This window comes from Heliangelus exortis, chromosome 17 (assembly GCF_036169615.1).
Source record: "Heliangelus exortis chromosome 17, bHelExo1.hap1, whole genome shotgun sequence".
NCBI lineage: Eukaryota > Metazoa > Chordata > Aves > Apodiformes > Trochilidae > Heliangelus > Heliangelus exortis.
In genome coordinates, this window is record NC_092438.1 from 11,750,211 (window position 1) to 11,771,225 (window position 21,015).

General features: G+C 40.6%; 2 protein-coding genes across 2 annotated transcripts in view; both read left to right on the forward strand.

The window, feature by feature from the left end:
- OTOA (otoancorin) overlaps window positions 1–1,964 on the forward strand; it is a 32,909-nt gene extending 30,945 nt beyond the window's left edge. Inside the window, exons 28-29 of the mRNA XM_071760643.1 lie at window positions 342–428; window positions 1,013–1,964. Of these exons, the coding sequence (XP_071616744.1) occupies window positions 342–409 (68 nt within the window). The 3' untranslated portion in view covers window positions 410–428; window positions 1,013–1,964. The remainder of the gene's footprint in view (window positions 1–341; window positions 429–1,012) is intronic.
- A 5,933-nt stretch (window positions 1,965–7,897) lies between these two features.
- KDELR2 (KDEL endoplasmic reticulum protein retention receptor 2) lies at window positions 7,898–20,864 on the forward strand. The gene is made up of 5 exons (XM_071760650.1): window positions 7,898–8,150; window positions 14,581–14,681; window positions 17,304–17,462; window positions 18,551–18,803; window positions 19,614–20,864. Exons 1-5 carry the CDS (start codon window positions 8,060–8,062, stop codon window positions 19,646–19,648), a joined length of 639 nt encoding a protein of 212 aa, XP_071616751.1. The 5' UTR covers window positions 7,898–8,059; the 3' UTR covers window positions 19,649–20,864.
- The last annotated feature ends 151 nt before the right edge of the window (window positions 20,865–21,015 follow it).

Sequence of the window (21,015 nt, forward strand, 5' to 3'; positions counted from 1 at the left end):
GGTTACAGGGAATTTTCCAAACTTTTTAACTCATGCCTCAAATCACATGTGTCTGAGCAGGATAAACTGCAAGAATGTTGTTGGATTTACCCACAGCAAGAAATAATGGAGGAAGATTGTCAGATGGCATTAGCAGCTACATGCTGCTAGTGGCATTACACTATGCTAAGCACTAACTTGTGCAAAATGTAATCTGAAACACTGAGCTTTCCCCTCATCTTTCCCATGTTCTTTGTCTAAATTTAAGGCAGGGCTCTCCATCTCTGGACCTTCAGATCACAACCTTGGTCTGCAATAGAACTGTATCATGACACTAAGACATAAAGCTTTCTGCTTTTCAGGTGCCCCCTGTCCAAGTGGCTTCAGTATCTGCTTGTGTGTTGTGTTTACACTGAACCTGCCTTTCTGAAACCATTGTTAAACTTGAGGTAAGTTACATTTTCCATAAGATGTAGCTTTATAACAAAAAACTAGTTCACCTGTGGCAGTAAACAACACAGGGTGAGGGACTGTGGGACCCCCTTCCTGCTTTAAGCACAGAAATAACAATTCCTGAATAATTTTTCTGTGTTACAAAGGGGTCTTGTAACTCCGTTAGACTATTATAGACTTTAATCAAGGGAAAAGCATTTTAAGCATTAAAGCATTTATCTTTACTGTAAAACAAACTTTAACAAAAATGCATTTAAAAATTCCATGTAACACCAGTCCACTACTGCATTGCTATTTGGAATATGCTGTTTGGATTAATCTGTATTTTGCTTGTCCCAGTCTATTGATAAGATGGAATTCCACAATCACTTTGATAACCCCCAATTAAAAGAAGGTTGCCACTAACTTTCATTGGATTTTGCCATTTTGACAGGCTAAAATTTAACAAGAGCAGTGGTGGGCTTAAGGTATACATTCCAATTAAGTCAGTTGAATGCTTAAGTGCCCTGCTTTGTCTTTAGGACTGCAAATCAAGGCACATTGAAAGACTTAATATTTGTCTTTGTTTTTTGATTTTCAGTGTCACAGAAAGAAATTATAGAAATAAAGGGTTGCAGATCAGCATAAATAGTAGAATCAAGAGGCTCTGAGATGCCTGAGTGCAAAGTGGTTAATTCTGAGAAGGGACACCTTCATCTGCCATCATGATGGGAAGTATCATCTCTCCTTACCTTTACCATTAACAAATAACATAGGATAACTCCAAATACTTCAAACTATTGTCAAAACTGGAAGGGGCTTATCTGTCTCATGAGAAAATCACTGAGACATATGCTTAGGTGTGAGGGGGTAGCCTGAATGACCTAGGGGGTAGGTAACAAGTGACCACCCTTTGGAGGATGATGTGTTTTATCCAGTGTTTTTTTGTTAGCTAATTTGGTTACACTCCTCTGGAGGGTTCCTTTTTATGCTTTGAGTGTGTGTTCCTCCAGACAGGGACTATCCATCCTTCTGTGTGAAGTAGTAGAAACCATGCTAAAATTTACTGCTGTTTAAATAAAATAGCTTAATCTCTGGGCCACTGGTTTAAATCCTGTTTAGATAAGAAGTGATGACATGTTCTTATAATTTAATCATCTGTACAAAATGTAGTTCCCTGTGGCTGTGTGCATTCAACACAGAACTGTTGACACTGAGGGCATTGGCAATACTGTTAGTATTTCATGCAAGAGAATGCACTGTGGAAACCTGCTTATGTTCATCATGAGATGGTCCCTTCACTTCAGGCAGGGTTGAAATGCAGACCTGGGAATCATCAGGGAGAAATGTTCACTAGGTCTAAGTAGTACTGGAACTGTGGGTAGTCCAGTACTTTACAGAAGCTCTCTCTTAACTTCTTTCTCATAATTACAAACTACAAATATTTTCATGTGTTTTATCAGCATGTGGATTAAGTGTCTAATGTTTTTCTTGCCTCTCCTCAGTATTTTAAGCAATGGAAAAAACAGATACATTAAAAACTCTCTGCATGTGAACATACATTTTGGTGTCATTCAATGTGATTTTATGCTAAGAATGCACTGGTACAGTTTTCCATTTTGCCATTGGATAAGACTTTATCTTTTCTAGACTAAAAAAGGCATTGCATGGACTTTAGCTTTTTCATTTAGGGCTGTACTGTAGTAAATGCCTTTCAAACTTTTAGTACTATTTCTTTATGGCAAACATTATCTCTAGCTTCTCAGCACTGAAAGCAGAATTGAAATTATGCTACAGGTGGGGAAGGAGTGGGGCTGAGAGGGAGAGCTGGAGGGAGGAAGCTTGCTTCTGCTGGAGAAGGGTGAATTTTAGTTATTGCTACTGTTGGGAATAACACCTCCCACGACAGTCCCATATATTCTGTAATTCCTGCAGCAGTAGGAGCCAGCCTGATTTCCAGGGTTTTGTTACTGGCAAAGTAGGCAGTGAGCAGCACTGGTTTTTACTCCCTCCTGCCCTTGAGAGATCTGCTCTAGGAAATGCCTTTGTCTATACCTAGCCCTGGCAAGTGTGACAAGCTGTTACAGATAATATTACATGCTTCAGTTCTGCATTTTATGAGCAAAGAACTACTATTGCTGCAAACTGCCTTTCCCCATTTTTCCCTAATAGTGAGATTCCAGCTTTTCTGCACCATGTTTCCTGCTCTGCATAAAAACCATAGAATGCAAATACCCACTAAACCCAAAAATATTTCAATGAATCAAATACATTAAACAAATTTATCTGTTTTCCACAATTAAAAGTTCTGCCTGATTTAGATGTGAAAGTACTAAAAGGTGGTTTAATTTCTAGAAATTGCCTGACTTGAGTTCTGTGTGCACTTCAGTGAAGAGGCAGAATGTTTTCATAGTGAAGATGACAGCATTTCCAGTTCAGCTGTTCAAGTCAGATCTGTGACTTTGCTGTACCAACCACTTCAGAAATCTGTATGACCTAAAAGTCATCCTCTTCTGTCAATGTACCTTGGAGTGATTCTTTCTGCAATAATGTGAGTCAGAGTTTAGCTTTTAATTGGAGCAGGAGTGAACTCCTTGTTTTGTTCCATCTGTGCTTCTTCCAAGCACAAGTGCTTTTAAATAGTGAAACTCCTTGATTATTTATTTTCTTAAATTATTAATTATGTTGTTAATCTTGGCATTGCATTTGGTCAAAGACATCTACTTCTTAGATGAGTAGTGTAGAAAGGGTAAATGTGGAGCACCCACTTAATGTTGTACTTCATGGTAAGATTACAGATCCTATTTGGTTGGTAAGATGGTGTGAAAATCTTGAACAGTGAGTACTGCAGAAAAGCAATTTTACTTTTTGCCAAAGTACCCCTTGTAAAAGTCAGTGATGGAAAAACCCATTCTGCAGAAAATGTGATTCATGAGATACCTCTCAAAACTGTTGAAACTGAATTTCTGTGGGAAGAATAGATGGAAAGGAGATAAAGCAGCAGAGTGCTGGTATGAAGGGTGTGTAATCTGCTCTTCATTCACAATCTGGCACACTTCCTTTGCTAAAAGGAAACCAAAACACGTACACTTTCCTTTTTAGTCCTGTGAAACAAACCACAGAACCCCTTACAGCAGGCACCCGTGCCATGGGATACTGCAGGGCATGTGACTCTCTCCCCTGTGCATATGTAAATTACAAAATGTGCACGATCACTTTCACGTGAATGCACTCATGGGAAAAATGCCTCACAGTCCCTCTCTTTTCACACCGTCAGGATTTTGGGGAAAAATATCCTACAGGGAATTGTTGTATAAAGATTTCTTTGGTCCTTAAAGAAATTTTGCTGTTTTTTGTAGATGTGGGTAACATTTGATTAGACCAAGCTTATTTTTTCCTGTGTCTTTTTAGTTCTGACATTTCTATTTGACAATGAAAAAAAAAAATCAGACTAATGCATAAATCTATTGCTGAATATATATCACAGCAGTTATTTTTGCATATTGTGAGAATTGCAGCTCTCCTTTCCACTCGTGACTGCTCTGATGGTTGCTAGGCACTGCTGTACATACTGCAGGATATACATCTGACTGTTGACAGTCTGATGCATCTGGGGTGTAGCCCCAGCTCTTCTGAGTGTTGTGATCCATGTGACAGGTGGTTCTGCATATGAAGAAGCATTTCATTTAAATCATTTGATTGGATGTAGAATTCTTAAGGGATGGGCAGAAATACCTTGTTGGCTTATTATTTCAGTGCCTGACACCTTTCTGTGCAGAATACTGTTTAGAGAAAGGGGCTACTAGTTCTAGATTACTAATTGAGAAAATATCTGTACAACCTGGTACTGAGGAAATGTCACATGTCTGATATCTCTAAATCCCTGAAGGAAACAACTACCCATCCACAATATCTAAAATTTGCCCCTATAAAGCTGGCATTATGTCTGGTGTCAGGTTTTGTAGAGTACCTGAAATGTGTGATGCACAGTGATCTCAATCTGTCACATCAGAGCTAACCAACTCCTACCAGTGTGAGGCTCTAAAGACAGTGCTTTTTAAAAAATGGCATCCTGCTTTAATTTTAAAGTTAAGACAACCTTTCTGCCTCTCTATAATTTGCTCAAATACAGCAATTACATACTGCATTGGGACAGATTTATCTTATCACTTGCCTGCTGTGCCTATCTCAGGATCATCACCACCAGATTATTGTCTCATAACAGAGACTGCAGCCTCATCATATTAGACCAGGTCCTTTTTAGAGTCCCACTGCCTGCCCATGCTGCAGCAGATGTGAGACATGGCTCCCAGGTGTGCAGCCAAACACAACTGATGTTATGGGAGACTCAAATGACACCCACAGACAGGCAATCAAATTGTCACCTGGAATATGTCACTTGAGCAGGTAATCCCATTGCACTGGACACACTACACTTGCTGGTGCTCTGGCTCTTCCTGCATTTTGCTTATCTCATGTGCTGCTTCCCAGTGTGCACACAGCCAGTTATGGCTTATCAGCTGAGGAACTTGTTTAAACTGTGGTACCTGTGTTCCCTTGTGATCTTCCTTAGAGAGAAGTAGAAATCAAATCCCAAATATCCTTTTACTCTTGTGTTTGCCTTCTGTTGTTATTTTTGTTTTTATTTTGTCTGGTTTTGGCTTATTTTTCCACCCTCCTCAAAAAAAGCTTATCTTCTAGCCTGGTACAGTTTTAAGCAATGTGGTCTCTTTATCTTACTGAAAATGTTTTTATAAGTGTGTGAGTTTGGTTTTAAAGCCAAAGGAGATACATGGGCCAAAGGAGAGCAAAGGACCTTACTCTACTCTCTCCTGTGTCATATGGTGTGGGACAGCCTTGTGGACTGCTAACTCCACTGCTGTTGAGGTCAGGGATCAGACTTCCCTTTCCAGGAAGGCAGGAAGAAAACTGGATAGAAAAGCAAAGAATAAACACAAAGTCCAATCTAAGTGAAATTTCTTATATTGATACCCCAGAACATCTGAAATTGTTCCTCAGAAACAGTATTTTGTGCACAGTCATACAGCATGCTTTTAAAAGTACAGATAAATATTTTTTTCAGAGACCAGAATAAATCTCTATAATGTTCAGGTATCCAGAACTTCCTATTTTGGTAAAGTACCTGGTCCATTATCAGAATATCTTCTTATGTCTACTCAGCCCCTAAACAGAAAAACTATGAGATTAGATAATATACTCAAACTGACCTTGTCTGGTATCAGGACCTGTAGCAGTTTTGTACCACAGGATATTTTTGTCAAAATTCACATCTGGTTCTTTAATTGTACCCAGAAATAGATAGTCTAGAGATTATTTTTTTTCTGCAATGAGTAGCAAGCAGCCAATGTCCATCTGTCTCTTCCTACCCTCTCCTATTCAGCATCATTCTGCTTTCCCCTCCAGATTAATGAGAGGATTTTCTTGCCCTCATGATGCAGGAACAGGGCATGTTCTGACCTTTCAGTCCAAGTGACTATACACTGCAGGATTAAATGGAGGAATTGCCATTGCTGAACTTTTTGCTTTGCTGGTAACAACGTAACATTTATCATCTAATGTTTTACCTGATATTAATTAGCCTTACACATATTTAACAGTATCTCACTTACTATCTTCTCTTTGGGGAAAAAGGGAAAATAGACCATGAGTAAATTCCTAAAGAAATACGAAATAGTGGAAAATACTAATGTCTCAAATACATCACAATAATACTTTCTGGTACTCTTTTCCCCGATAATTTTTAACTATTGTGTAGAAGAGAATTGCACTGATTTATCAAATAACAGCCAAATAATAGCCATTGCTATAGCTAAAGTCACATGTTGGTTCAATGTACAACCTAAAGCTGCCATAGGGCATCTTTAACTGGGCCTGGTGTGTTTCAATATTTAATGAGATGTCAGAAACAACTTAGATCATAAATTCTGACTATATCCTGCATGAACTGAGGAAAGGACAGAAGCAGGGAAAGCATGTCAGCTCTCTGCCTTTAATGTATCTATTAAAAGAGATTCCAGTTAAGCATCTGCCAGTGTTTTTATTAGCAACTTTTATTTCAGTATTCATCCTTCAGCAGTGTTTACATCCAACATATTACATGTACATATTTCTATTAAGCCTGTGTCAAACAGTTCAGCCAGTGCCTCATAAGGCATAAGCTGTACTTTCTTGCTGTTACACTTGTATGTAATGATAGAAATGCCACTTACGTAGCCACACTTACGTCAAACATTATTTGATGCTGAAAGTTATTAAATATCTGTTTAGAATAATTAGCCTGTTAGAGTTCAAATCTATGAAACTTTTCATATGTAGCATATAACCTCGTAGAGCATTAAAAGATAGGAGATGCTGCAGGGCTTGTCAAGGATTTGTATGGCTGTACTTATGAACACACTGATTTAAGAGGCTTTGATACTGAGTCTCTGAAAATAAGTAAATTTGGTTTTGTCACACTGTGGGTACATTTAAAGAAGATAAACTCAACAGGACCTACTAATCAGTTCTCTTTCAGGGAATATATAAGCCCCTTAAAGATGTCCATGGTTATGCTACATTTAAAAAAAAAAAAAATTAGAGATTGCAGTTAGGGTCTTTTTCATAAATTTTTGAACAATACATAACGTTTTGCTATGGGAAATTTTTTCTGTATGTGGTTCTGTACCAGTAAAGTCCTTTTGGTGTTTCCTCAACAGGTGTAAAAAAAAAAAAAAAACCAAAAAAAAAAAACCAGAAATAACTTACCCTTGTGTGATGTTATATAAAAAGCAAAGTTTTTTTGTTTTGTTTTGGGTTTTTTCGGGTTGTTTGGTTTAATAGAGAACCTTAGATTTATTACAGTAGTGCTTAAGAGAGACCTCTTTGACTGGACAACCTCGCTGTTGGTGCCCTCTTTCAGGCTTAGGGATTCAGGACTGCAAAGAGGCAGCATCCTAACTTGCAAACCTTGTTGCAAGGAGCAATTGCTATTTTTTCCTCGGAAGATTTCGCGTACTCTCCTGGGCTACTAAATATGCACCAAGTCGATTGCTCCTTTCCACAAAACACGACGGTAGCCCCTTAGCATCAGCCGCTCCACTCGCCCCACGTCTGGTGCCGAATTACACGGCGGTTCCTCCCTCCCGCTCCTCCCGGGCGCTTCTTTCGCTGTCGGAGCCTCCTCACCCGCGCAGCAGCCGCTTAACAAAGGGTCTCTCCTTTCCTCCCCTGGAACTTTAAGGTCTCCCCACCCCTCAGGGTTCCGTACTCCGCCCTCGGCGCCGGACACCGTGCGCGGGATCCGAAGCTCGGACTCCGCTCCTCAGGGCTCGGCGGGAGCCAGGCCCCGCTGCCACCCGGGCCCGGGCCGCCCCGCTCGCAGCGCCAGGTGGCTGAGTGCGGCCACCTGGTTCGGTTCCGTCCGCTGCCCGCGGCCGGCGGGACCCGCTCGCCTCAGGGCTAACGGCTCCGCCACCCCGGCGGGAGGCGGCGGAGGGGCGGAGCTGTTCCCTCCCGTTTCCCAGGGTGCACCGGGCGCGGTGGCTGTCTGGCCACGTCCCCGGGCCACGTCGCTCGGTGCCCGCTGAGCTTACGCCATCTTCGCTCCCCGGCTCCGGGCTGCTGTGCCGCCTCTGCCGCCGTCGCCGCCATGAACATTTTCCGCCTCACCGGGGACTTGTCCCACCTGGCGGCCATCATCATCCTGCTTCTCAAGATCTGGAAGAGCCGCTCCTGCGCGGGTGCGTGCGGAAGGCCGCTGGGCGGGTGAGGGGAGGGCGGAGGGACCGGCCGGGCAGCTCAGGGCCGCGGAGCCTCAGGGAAACCTCTCTGGGGGCTGAGCGCCATGGCTGCCTCCTCACCGCGGTGGGGGGTGCTGCGATCGCCTCTGCCTCCCTTTCGGGATCGCTCCCCGAGGAGAGCTCGTCCCAGCCGGTGGGGGGGCTGCGGAGCAGCGCGGGGGGTGGTTCCCGCCTGCCCCACTTGCTCGGGAGGCGACTGTGGTAAAACGGAGAGAGGCGGGGGGCCTCCGGGGCGCCATCTGAAGGCCCCAGGGCGGGAGGGTAGAAGTCTCCCTTAGCAGGTGAAAAGGGTCGATCGCTTCTCTCAGCGCCCGAGAGAAGGGGCTCTGCCTTCGTCCTGACCGACCTCCCCCTTAGCTTGCTCCCCTCCAAAGCCAGGGTGTGGGGAAGCGGGTGGAGGGGGGCGCCGCATCCCCTCCTCCGGGCTGGGAGCGCACTCGTAGCATCAGTGATTCTGTCAAAGGCTTAGGGGGCTGCCATTATTTGTACTTTTAATCCCCGAGCGCCACCGAGGCTGTCCCCGAGAGGCTCGCTCCTTCCTTATGTAACTGCCCGGCACCGGGAGAATGAATGGAGAGGCAGGTTTGGGGAAGGGGGGGGCGCGGGGCCTCCCTCCCTCCCTCCCCCCTCCCATGGCCGCAATCGGGAGCGGGGACGGAGCTCGTTTTTCTCGCCTTCCCTGACACCGTGCACAGCCTTCCATCTGCGCTCTCAGTGGGCACCTGCCAGCTCCGCTCTGGTTTTGGTGCAGCGTTGGGAGTAGCTGACGTGCAGTTTGCAGATCCTGAAGTTCCTTCCCCTGGCTCTCTCCCTTTTTCCCAACACCCCCTCCGCCCTGGGTTGCATTCGCGGCTGAGTAACGCGCCCTCCTCTTCCCTTTTGTTTACCGCTCTGCGGTAAGAATTAAACTGTGATTCGTGGTTACAAGGCTCCTGGGGTGTTTTCTTGTTTGCATGGCTAGCTGCAGTAGGAAGCTGTCGGAGAGAGGTTCCAGGCTGGAATGAAGAGCTTCCCGTCGGGATCCTGGCCTGCTCTGACGTGGCAGCGGCAGAGGTGTGGCGGGCGGGAGATGGAGCCGGGTCCGGGCCGTGCGTCGGGGGTGGCCCCGCTCCGCTGCCCCTCTGCCCGCCGGGAGAACGGGGAGAATGCTCCTTCTTCCCCCCCGTGTTTTGTACGTGCTTCGGAGAATTCCCTGTGATGTGGTTTGGTTTTGGGTTTTTTTTGTTTTCCGCGTGTAGTGTTACGGTGTGGTGGTTGGAGGGAACTGCAAGCAGTTCTTAAAACTGCAGCATAGCTGTTTTCTTTGGGAAAACTAGGTGTCCATTCAAAATGGACATTTCTGTGCTTTCTGTGTTACATGGATCAGGCCACCGACCCTGAAAAAACAGTTTTTGCTGTGGACTGGGTGAGTTCTTCTTGAAGAGCTTGAGCTTGGACTTTGTCTTCTCTCCAGTGCACTCCTCCTTGGTTAGCAAGAATCTTGATTGAAGATTCTTGAAATCAGTCTGCCGTGTGTTAACATGAAATATTGTTCAAATACCGAGTTAATGGTGTTACATTAGATGTATATGTGAAGTCTTCAATTGAAAGCATGAGGGATTACTTTGAGAATGGGGAAGTGAAAGGGATTTGCACTGCAGGTAAGAGGAAGTACAGGTTCTGTATGTTTTTATGTCAAGCCACTTTTTGCTAATCACTTGGTAGTGCAAAAGAAAAAAAAAATAGTAAATTAGCAGCTTTTGGTTTTAAACACACTTGGAGTAGGTACTGTTCTTAACTTTACAAAAGAGCTCAGGAAAATGACTCCACAGTCCAAATACAGTAGTAGTGCAGAACTATTTTTTCTGAAGTCATGGAGCATAAGAGCTCCTTCCTAATGAGCTTTCCTGGCTCATGTTCTAGTGGATAAGGAATTCTGTCTGGATCTCACAGGAAAATGACCTGGCCTTCTCCAGCTCTTCTGTAGAGTTCTGCCCTCTGCCTTAATGTCAAGATTACAGACAATAACAGAGTTAAGGATATAAAAACCAAATATCTCTCGCTGTCTGAAGAAGGAAAATGAGAAATAGTAGTTCAAGGCTAAAATTCAAATAGGGTTTCAGCCAAGAGATTCTTAAGTGACCTTTGGATGAGAAGTTATTTACACACTGAGTACAATGTAACCTAGTCCCATCTTTCTGCTCAAAAAGTGATCTGATACTGTTTTAAGTCAGTTTTGATTGAGGCTCTCTGTTACTAGGAATTACTTAATCATAAGAAAGTTATACCAATCATTATTTTTCGTACTGCTTTCTCCAACACAAAAAAGTAAATGGGCCTATATTAAGTAGGACCCTCAGCTCTTCACCTTACGAAATTAGCCAGTGTCCCTGAACCCAAATACTCTGGTCTGAGCTCTTTCATTAGAAATTTCTACTTCATTTATTTTCCTGAGGAAAAAAAAGTGAAATGGGGATGCATTTGTCTGGGATTGGTCACTTGTCTTTAGTTCTGCCTTATATCTTAGAAGTGGCATGGATCTGGATTTACTCCTATGAGATTAGTGTCTGAGGCCTAACAGGGTTGTCTAGAATAAGAAGAGCACCTCAAGGCAGCATGAAATATTATTCTGGGGACTCCAACCTGTTCATTGTAGCAGTTTGTTGTTGCTGTGGTTTCTACTAATAAATATATATTGGCAGAAAATACCTTTGTAAAGTCATACACAACAATAACCCTAAATACTCATTTACTAATGTTGAGCAGCTGCTAAATGACTCTTGATAGTGGGCTTTCTCCAATTCCTTTACCTTGAATATTAGAGCAGTTAATAAATTAAATAAACAAATCCTGTGGCTACTGGTGACTAAGGAAGAACGGGGCAAACCAGCTGCTGCTTTAACTGTGTACTTTTGAACCAGTAGAAGCTTAAAAAATAAATAAAGGCTTCTAACTGATTGCTAAACTGTAGGCTGTGATCCATGAAGAGCTGGCAAACCACATGGTGCCGACTCCAATCTTCTGGTTGCATCTGTGTGTCTGAGGCCTTTGTTCCAAGAGGAGCACAGGGGCCTGTAAAAGCAGCTGGAAACGAGAGTGAGACAGCCTGTGTACCTCTGCTGCAACCTGCTGTTTCCTGAAGAGACATCAGTCCCTGTTCTCTTTCCTAAGCAGTGACTCTAATTGAGGAACACAGGTGAGGTTAGGATAATCAGCTTTATGAAGCAGTCCATGTTTTCAGTGTTCGACAGACTTTTTTTTTTCCCCTGCTAATTTATCCAGTATGTTGAAAAGAGAACAAGGGGAGAGCAAATCAAGTCATGATTTCAGAGCTGGCAGGGAAACAATTTTTTGCATGACTGATTATTTGAGTTTCCAGATTTAGAACTTGGAAAGATGTTTGCCACTGCAAATAATAGCTGAAAAATAATTGCTAGGATCCATGGAGACTGTAGCAGGTAACTCCATTATTGACTTTGTGGCATGATTAGGGAATTCATAAGATTTGAATTCTTTGTTTTCAAACATTGTCATGTTCAAACTATATTTGCTAGTCCATTCCAAGTAAAATTTGATTGTTTGCTTTGTGAATTACTGCCTGAAAATTGTTTGGCTTTTTCCAGTGTCATTTGGGAAATGTTAAAGGTGACCTGCAGTTGCAAGACTGTCAGACTGTATGATGAATACTTTATAAAGTAATGTAGCTAGTAAATGTATAATACTTTTGCTAGGTAAGGTAGCTGCCCCATAATTTTATGTGTCTACACTCATATGCTGTGTTGAAGACTTCAGACAGCACTTTGCCATAGGGATATACAGTTCATAGTAAGCAGTGTATGCACTGGACAGCCAAGCTGTCTCAATGCCTCTCCTGCTGCCTACTGCTTTGTACCTATCTCACAACAGCAGAATGAAGCTGATGAGAAAATACTTAATTTCAGCTCTGCTGTCTTCCCCGGCTGTGAAAAATCATCTGAGCTTTTGAATTAGTTTCATATTATTGATTTAAGCCAAGCTGGAGTGTAGAAGTTGGAGAAGTTCTGTGTGTGAGGATGGAACAAAACTGAAAGATTTGATTGTAAAATTCGATTGTAGAGCTTGGGAAGAAGAAAACAAAATGTGTTTATTTAGCTCAAGAACTAAGTAGAGTTTGTGGGAATAAAAGGAAAGGGAGAAGGATGAGAATAACAGCAGTGTAGTCGTGTATATTGCAGTTACCAGCCAGGAGGCAAGGGCAGTGCTGTGATAGGTATATTGATATCCTTCCTAAAGTTTTTAAATGGGTCAAATTCACACAGCAGAGTGTTCACCTATTTACTTCCCCTGTGCTTTCTCTGAGTTTGTCTGTCTCTCCATTGGTCTTTGGTTTAAACTGGGAACCTTGCCTGACTATCCTATTTAACTTGAAAATTAGCTTAAACTTGGCTTTTGATGTGTTTCAGGAGCATTTGACTGTTCTAAAGATTCAAAATTCAGTACTGGAAGTCTTAATAAAAACTGCAGCTTTTGGGTTAGGGGGGAGATGAGGCTGGCAATAGCTTAGAGGAATGCATCAAGGATGTTGCTTGTATTTTTGTGACAATATATCCAGATGCACATTTATAGACATTTTCAATAATTACTGTATCTTATATCCTTTTTTTTTTTTTTTTTTTCTGTTCACAGTTATTTACTAAAAGAAAGCACCATGCTAAATAATTTAAAGTAACTATATGCTGTAGCATGGTGCTGTACAGTAATCTGTCCAGGTGGATTTCTTTGTCCTTTGGGTCCTGACCTTAAGGCAGCATTGCTTTCTGGGAGGTTTTATTGGCATGAGAGCAGGGCTCTGTCAAACCTGTAATGTCAGTGAGCACACCTGGGCTGCAACCAAGGCTGCTGCATCAGCTCTCTCTGTAGTCTAGTACCAGTTCAAGAAATGTCAAATTTTTTTTTTTCCTAAGCATTGAGCAGTGGTTTGTGGTTTTTTGGGAGTTTTAATGGTTTTGGGGTGTTTTTTTGTTTGTTTGTTTTTGTTTTTTTTAATATTTACAGATTGTTTTTTATAGTTTTACAGTCTGTATAACTCTTAAGTTTTAAGGCAATTGCTGTTTTCTGTCCTACAGTTTTTTACAGGCAGTTGGGCTGTTCTTCAGGTAGTATATTAGGCTCATTAGTAGTCATTTCACATATGTAAGTTACAAATAAAACCCCTTTTTAATTGTTACTGTTTCAGCTATTCCTGTGCTTTATGTATAAATGTAAAGTTCCTTCAGTGGGGCAACTTACTCAGGTTTTCTTAAGTCACAGTGAAAAGGGGGTTCAGTAATCAGAGCAGATAGCCTTTGCTCCAATTGCTTTATGGCACTCTTCATAAAAGTCTTCTTGAGAAATAGTCTGTTAAAGGGACAAGGATTTTCAGCCTTGCATCCTAACCCTCTCCAAGGAACCATATTTCCCTCTTGTTTTTTGAACAGTATTTGCATGCTTAGCTGGACAGATTAAAGTATTTTCACCCTGGATGACTGAAAACAAGAATAATTGGAGTAACAAGATAGAGGCACAGGCTGGGTTGTTTTGTCCCCCTACTGTGACATGCCACCACATCAGTATTAAGGAGCAATGCTTCACCTCAGTTTCCAGAAGCTTTTAGTGACTGATGGTGCAAAGCTTTTATGCCTCTAACCCTGCTTTAGTGGTTGGAGTGAAGTACGAAAAAATGTTTTGATGGTAGGGGCTTTGACCTAAAAATGAAAGTTCATTTGAAGATGCAGTGTAGATATCTGTCATTTTAAGTAATTTCTCTCTTTATTTATATTGTTATAGTGCATAGTTACATCTGTTTCTGGCTATTTAGTAATTTTTTCCTACACCGTGTTGTCAGTTAAGTTTCTGAATTTAATTGCCTTATGTTTTAAAATCAATTTATTCCTTTAAAATCATGTTGTTGGTATTGACATACTTTCTGATTATCACTGGATCCTTAGTATCTGTTGCCCTTGTACCACTCCAACTATTCAGCATCTGAAAAATGTACTGAGGCATGTGTCAGCACTCTGAGAATGGAAAGCTAATGCAGCCTTGCTGCACAGTGCCCAATGATAATGCTGAACAGACAGTGCAATCTACAATAATACCACCTGTGAGGTCTCTGCTGTGACTTCCAAGTCTTGTGTAGCACAAGCACCTTTTCCAGTATAATGATGTGTAGGTAACTTATATTCACAGAACTGAGATACATGAACTTAAAGTTCTGTTTGTACAGCTTAGTTCTGGAAGCTTGGATTTTGTACTAATTTTGTGATCAGGTTGGTTAGAAATAAAGGATATATTCTTCTTCATCCTTAGCACCAAGTGTTTTAAAGCACATCATTGCTTTGTGAGTAATGATTTATTTCCTTTATTGCTTTAGGTATTTCTGGGAAAAGCCAGCTTCTGTTTGCAGTGGTCTTCACTACCCGTTATCTGGACCTCTTCACTTCATTCATTTCATTGTATAACACATCTATGAAGGTAGAGTATACCAATGAGTTAGAAAAGCTAGTAATAATGCATGCAGAATGCATAATTTCATTAACAAAAGCCTCTTTAAGTGGCCCACTGCACAGTTAATACCAAATAAGTTCTAGATGGGCTTTGGATAAAGAATGTGGGAAAAGGACTCAAAATCCTACTTCTTTCTACACACTACATGTAGTTTTTAAAAACTCTCTGGGGACAGGACATTTAGAACAAATGCCAGTTTGGCTTTTGAAAATAAAAGCTTTTGGGAAAATGGTTCAAATAAATTGTATTTCTCAATTGAGACATCAGAGCTTAAGTAAATCTTTACCCATTACAAGGTAAATTAGTATTCAGAATGCATTGCCAGAATTGTAGCTATTGTCTGGTCAGAAGCTGACAGCAATGTGCTTTTAGGAATGTTGCTTGCATCAGATGATACCCTTTTTGCCTATCCACTGCATGTTAGTAAGCTCAGAGTCAGTTTTGTTATTTGTTGTTTGTGCCTGCAGTTTCTGGTGCTGTGCACAAGAAAACAGGGCAGTGGACTGGCACAGTGCAACAGGTCTGTGGCACCAGTACAGAGTGGTGCATTTGTGATGTCAGAGCAGACACCTTTTTAATCCAGGTCCTTTATTTTGTTGATGCTCTCAAAGTTAGTTTAGAGGATAGTATAACTTTGCCAAGAGGAAAGACTAGATGGTCAATGATATAAAACTTACTGAAGAATTAGGGGAATAATATAGTAAAATAAAATTTTTAGATCATAACCCTACTAACACCCTTGTTTTCTAATAAGTCAAGTGTATGCTTAAGGTTTAGTATTAACAGTCTAGGTGGAGAACTGTGGATTAAATAAAAGATTCTTGAAATCCAAGCTTTTTTCCCCATGTAATTTCTGAGAACATGAAAGCTACTGCTGGGTGCACTAAAGGAGCAGCTAGGTTTTTTTGCAATTTATGTATTGGTTGTGATTCAGGGTCATGCCCATGTCTTTGTTCTGCAGCCCTCCTACCCAGAAAAGGAATGAACATAGGCAATTATATTTGTGATGCTGTATTAAACTGAATCTTTCCAGTGAAAGAGTGGTCCCTTGTTCAAATCCAGTATTAACTTGCAAAATAAAAGCAAGTTACTGTTACACTTTCAAAGATTAGAGAGATGTAGTTAGATGTAATTGGCTTTTCATCTCATTATTGTAGTGTCAAGGCAAAGCTGCTTGAATGTCCCAAACATGTCTTCTATCTCCATATATTTAGGAGTATACAGTTGTAGGGAACCTGAACTACTATGCAAAAAGACTCACCCACAGCATAACTAAATTAATTTTGTAATCTGAGGAAAATGCTACAATTGACAGCAAAAAAAGTTGGTTAGTTTCTGTAGAGTTAGGATTTTAATCGGAATTTTAAAAGAAATATTAAACTACTGGAGCCAACTTTATTTGTCTGGTAGTGATCATTGAGTATCTAGAGAAATTTGTTTATTCACTGTTCCAGGAATATTTGCAGAAATACACGAATTGGCAGTGTGTGCCTTTTGTAATGCCCTGCAGACCAGTTTTTGTGATTTGTAGCATTCTGTATCTTACAGTTTCTTTTTCATGCTCCCTGTATCTGAGTATTGGATGCATTTCTGCTGGTGCACTTGACAGTCATTTTTCTACCATTCTTTTCTTTTGGTATCTTTAAAAATGAAAACGTTCTGAGTGTCCCAAAACACACTATAATTTTTGTGAAGAAATCTTTAATAAGGAGTTGGGATTCCTTCACGCTTTCTGAGTATCTTTTATGACCAATAAGAATTAGTTTATATGTGCAATAGGGATTCCCTATATCTGAATATATAGGGAATATCCCTATGCCAGTATATTGATCCTAGAGGTCTTTTCCAACCTTGATGATTCTGTGATTCCATGAAATCTTGTCCTGTGGTCCTTTATCTCTAGTCAGCTGGGGTGCTTATGATTCTGGGGTTTTTTTCTAGTTAAACAAAAGGCTATTTGCCTATTCCATGGTGAATAGCTATGTCAACTGTACCATAACAATTAAAAATGGTAACATTAGACACCAGCTGAAATTGAAATTGAATCCTGGTTCAGTGCTTCTATCAGTCTTAGTTTTGCAGTTTTTGTGGCCTGCTGGTTGGTGGAGAACATTGGCCACTTGCCACTCTTCAGATTTTATGGATGTTTAAAGGTCTAAATCAAATCAGCTAATTTGTGATATGTTAACTGGCTGAGTCCAAGTGAGCCACACTGCTCCCAGGCTTTTTGAATGTAAAAAGTCCCTTTCCATCATTACTGCATGCATGTGTGCACATGCACATTTTTACTGTCACTGTTTTGGGCTGGTGCTTCTTAGTTCTGTCTGCTCAGGAAAGGGTATTTAGAGGCAGTTCAGCCAGAGGCAAGGTGGTGCTTTTAGCCTGGAGTCATGGTTTTGAATTATTACCTGCTGAGGAAAGTAAAGTATCACCAGATAGCCTGAAACTGCAAAAGCATGTAAACAAACAATGCAAACAACCAAAAAGACAGCACTTATTTCTCCTGGTGCCTGGGAATATCTTTGTTCAGTGAGTTTGATCTAATCCTGCAACCTCTGCATGTTTTGTTTTTTCTTTCCTTCTCTTTAGCTCATCTACATTGCTTGCTCATACGCCACCGTGTATCTGATCTACATGAAATTCAAGGCCACCTATGATGGAAACCATGATACATTCAGAGTGGAATTTCTGATAGTTCCTGTTGGTGGACTCTCATTTCTTGTCAATCATGACTTCTCTCCTCTGGAGGTGAGTTGATTTTGGGCAGGAGATTATATGTTTTTCTCTAAAAAATTTAGAAGATGAAGTTGTGCATTTTTAGGCTTATTGAGGAATGCTTGAAAGATGCCTGTATTTACTAGGTTCAGGCTAATCCTGTTTCCTTAATGAAGCTTTACAGTATAGATTTCTGTGAAAATTTAAGGCACTTCATGAGACTGACATTATTATCAACATTGATTATTCTGTTAAGCAGAAGACTATCTTTTCCTCAGTATATTCTGATGCTTATAATAATTCAAAGTATCTTTCCTTTGCTCTTACGTTTGTTGAAGAAATGCCCCTGAATGCAGTTTGTGAATAAATGTGCCACCTGGTGAAATAAAAGGAATTACAATACTTCCTAAATTTTGTAGAATCACAAGTGGTGTAGAATATTAAAAGGAATAGCATTGAATTTGAAATGCAGCTGTGTGTTTTCCTATTAGAAAAAAAATGTTTAAAAATGTAATTGTATAGAGTTCAAGGAGGTGACTTTTCACACAAAATAGAGAATAACTTTAAATGCTTATTTTAAGTGTACTGAGATACAGTTTTATATTTATTGGAGTTAAATTATGTTACCAGAAAGTAAAGGAGTTTTAATTGCAACACTTTGAAACATTTTATATTTTATTCTGTGTTAACTCATTCTATAAACCAGTAGATAAAAAAAGTTGGAAGAACGTGGGGAAAAAAGGGCTTCAGTTTCCCTGCACCTTTTCACAGCACCATCTCCATAAGCTGTGTTTCATGGTCCTGTGAATCCTGCTCTGGCAGATGCACATAAATTTCCTCACAAGTAATAAATTTCCTCACAAGTAATAAACCTATGCCTGGCAGTTCACTGAACAGCTGGTTTGGAGAGTCTGATGTCTGCCAAGAGAGCTGTTCCCTTATACCATTCTGTGGTTGGTTATGAAGCATTCAGTTAGTGTTTCCTGTACCAAGGGTAGTTTGCCAAAACACTACACCTGTTCTTAGCATTGTCAAAGAGTGAAAACCAAGTCAAATATCTTCTGTGCTTCTGTTGTCAGTGAAACCTTTAAATATACCTGTGGGGTTTTTGTTCCTTTCAGATACTGTGGACTTTCTCCATCTACCTTGAATCGGTTGCCATTCTCCCTCAACTTTTTATGATCAGCAAAACTGGGGAAGCAGAGACCATCACTACTCACTATCTTTTCTTCTTGGGTCTGTACCGTGCCTTGTACTTAGTCAACTGGATTTGGCGCTACTATTTTGAGGGATTTTTTGACCTCATAGCTGTTGTTGCTGGTGTGGTCCAGACTGTCCTTTACTGTGACTTCTTCTATTTGTATGTTACAAAAGGTAAGTGGTGCAATAACTTCCAGCTTCAGGTTCTGGAATTAGCATGTTCATAGGGATCTGCTGTATCAACATTACTAAGTTGTTAATTCTGTTTGCAAATTATCACTGAAATCTCCTTGATAAGTTTTATGAAATACACTTTCTGCAAGTGTGAGGCATTTTTGAGGATTGGTTTTGAGTATGGATAGAATATAAATGTGTAAATGGTTTGATAAACTTAACTGCAGATGTAAAGTATGGCTAGATACATGTGTCTGTTGCCTTCCACCAATAAGCATGATCCTCATGCTTCTCCTGACAGTGTACTCTGTTTCATGCAGATTCCACACCTAAGAGACATCTCTCAGTGTTTTAAGTACCTTAAGAATGTGAAGGATTTTGGATGTTTCAGTTTATGCTAAGCACAGAAGCAGTCATTTCTTCTGGGTGTATTGGTAATCCTGCCCTTGCTCACATTCCATCTTCCATCAAAGAACTACAGAGCTATGTGGGGCTTTGTTATGTTAGTTGTAAGTCTTGAGAAACTGCAGTCCTAGGCTGGTATGTCCTACAAGGATGAAAAGTGAGAATTCCAGGGTACCACAAGAGGGCAGGAATGGAATAGTTAATTCATCCTAGTTTTACCAGTACATACTGAGAGAGGCAAGCTTGGGAGGACTGTCTGCAGTGCACCCGTTTGTAACAAAGTGACTTTAGGTGACTTTTGTTTCTTTGTGCTAGGATTTGGTGCCTTTGATGTTCAAAGAGCATGTGCTTCTCCTCGATCACGGTTTTTTTGCTAATTGTTTTTTTTCCTGCTTTTCCTTACAGTACTCAAGGGAAAGAAACTCAGTTTGCCAGCGTAAGTGCCAAAAAAAACAAACATCAGCAGCATCTGTCCTTTGGGATGCGTGGACAGAACGATCCTTATCACAAGCAAAGGTGAAGATGCTTGAGACAGAAAGTCAGAAACACAGCTCTTTATAGTGCAGGTAGTCATCAGCGGCTCTGTAAGAACAGAGGAAGAACAACCAGCAGATTTCTGTTTGATGCATCTTGCCTTTATCTTTTTTATTACTATGTATAAAGATTTTTTACATAAAGAAACTTATACTGTATCAATAAGTTCAGTGTATGGTTTCAATTGGAATAGTTCCAAAAGTGAGATTTTTGTGAGATTGTTTATGACCAGGAACAAGTGCAAACTTTTTTTTTTTTTTTTTAATTTTCAAGAAGTTCTTTGAAATGACTGGGGTTTTTTTTCTTTGGTTTTTTGGTTTGTTTGGTTTTGTTTTTTTTTTTCAGTGCACAGATATGTGCATCCTTGATGGATGGTAGTCATCTGTTCTTTCCCCTTGACTCAATTTCCATTCCACTATATTTATTTTTTTCCAAAAGGTGAATATATGTCAACTCTAAATCTGAAACCACCAATGTTTGATGTGATGTGCTGGTGCCCAGTCTTTGTGCCATCTGCTGACATGGAGTTAAAATATATGTTGGTGCCAGAAGGTGGACAGTCACATTTTGTAGTTGTTCCCCTTCTAAAACAGGCTGATGGCAAGAGGACAGTAAGGAAGTCTCCTGAGGCCCCATGGATGGGCCCTTTCTTGTTTTGCCACGGTGTTTGGGAAGGTAATCCCAATACTGAAAGCCCTTGGCAGCACAGGTTGTGATGGGTAAGAGATGCAGTTGTGTTGCTCAGTAGCAAATGTTTGTGACTGTATCCTTTATTCAGGAAAAGGTTAAATATCTTGAACATACAGCCCTGCTACACCATTGCAGCTGTAGAAACAAGAGACTTGTGAGGTGTTGATTACAGTAATCTGTAGGTGATCATTTTAAAGAGTATCTACATTTTCTTTTTAATGAATGCTTTATAAGCAACTTCCATGTTCAGCTTCAAGTGGTTTTTTGATGTCACTTTTGGACAATTAAGGTATTTTTTTTTATAAACTTTTCAAAATCAGCAGCACCAGTTATCATTCTTTATCCTTTAAATGATTCCCTTTTTTTACTGAGCTGTTGCATGATTTATCCTGTGTTACCATCCTCAATAAACACTTTATGAAATGGTGAAAATGTTATTTTTTTTCTCTTCCTGAATTAGTTGTTTTCCTTAAGCCTGAAACCAGATGAAAAGCTGCAATAAGGACAAGTTGCTAATGTCATTGTTTTACTCTGTTGAAATGTGAACTTTTTAAGGCTGTGAGGGCCGTTACTGCTGAATGAA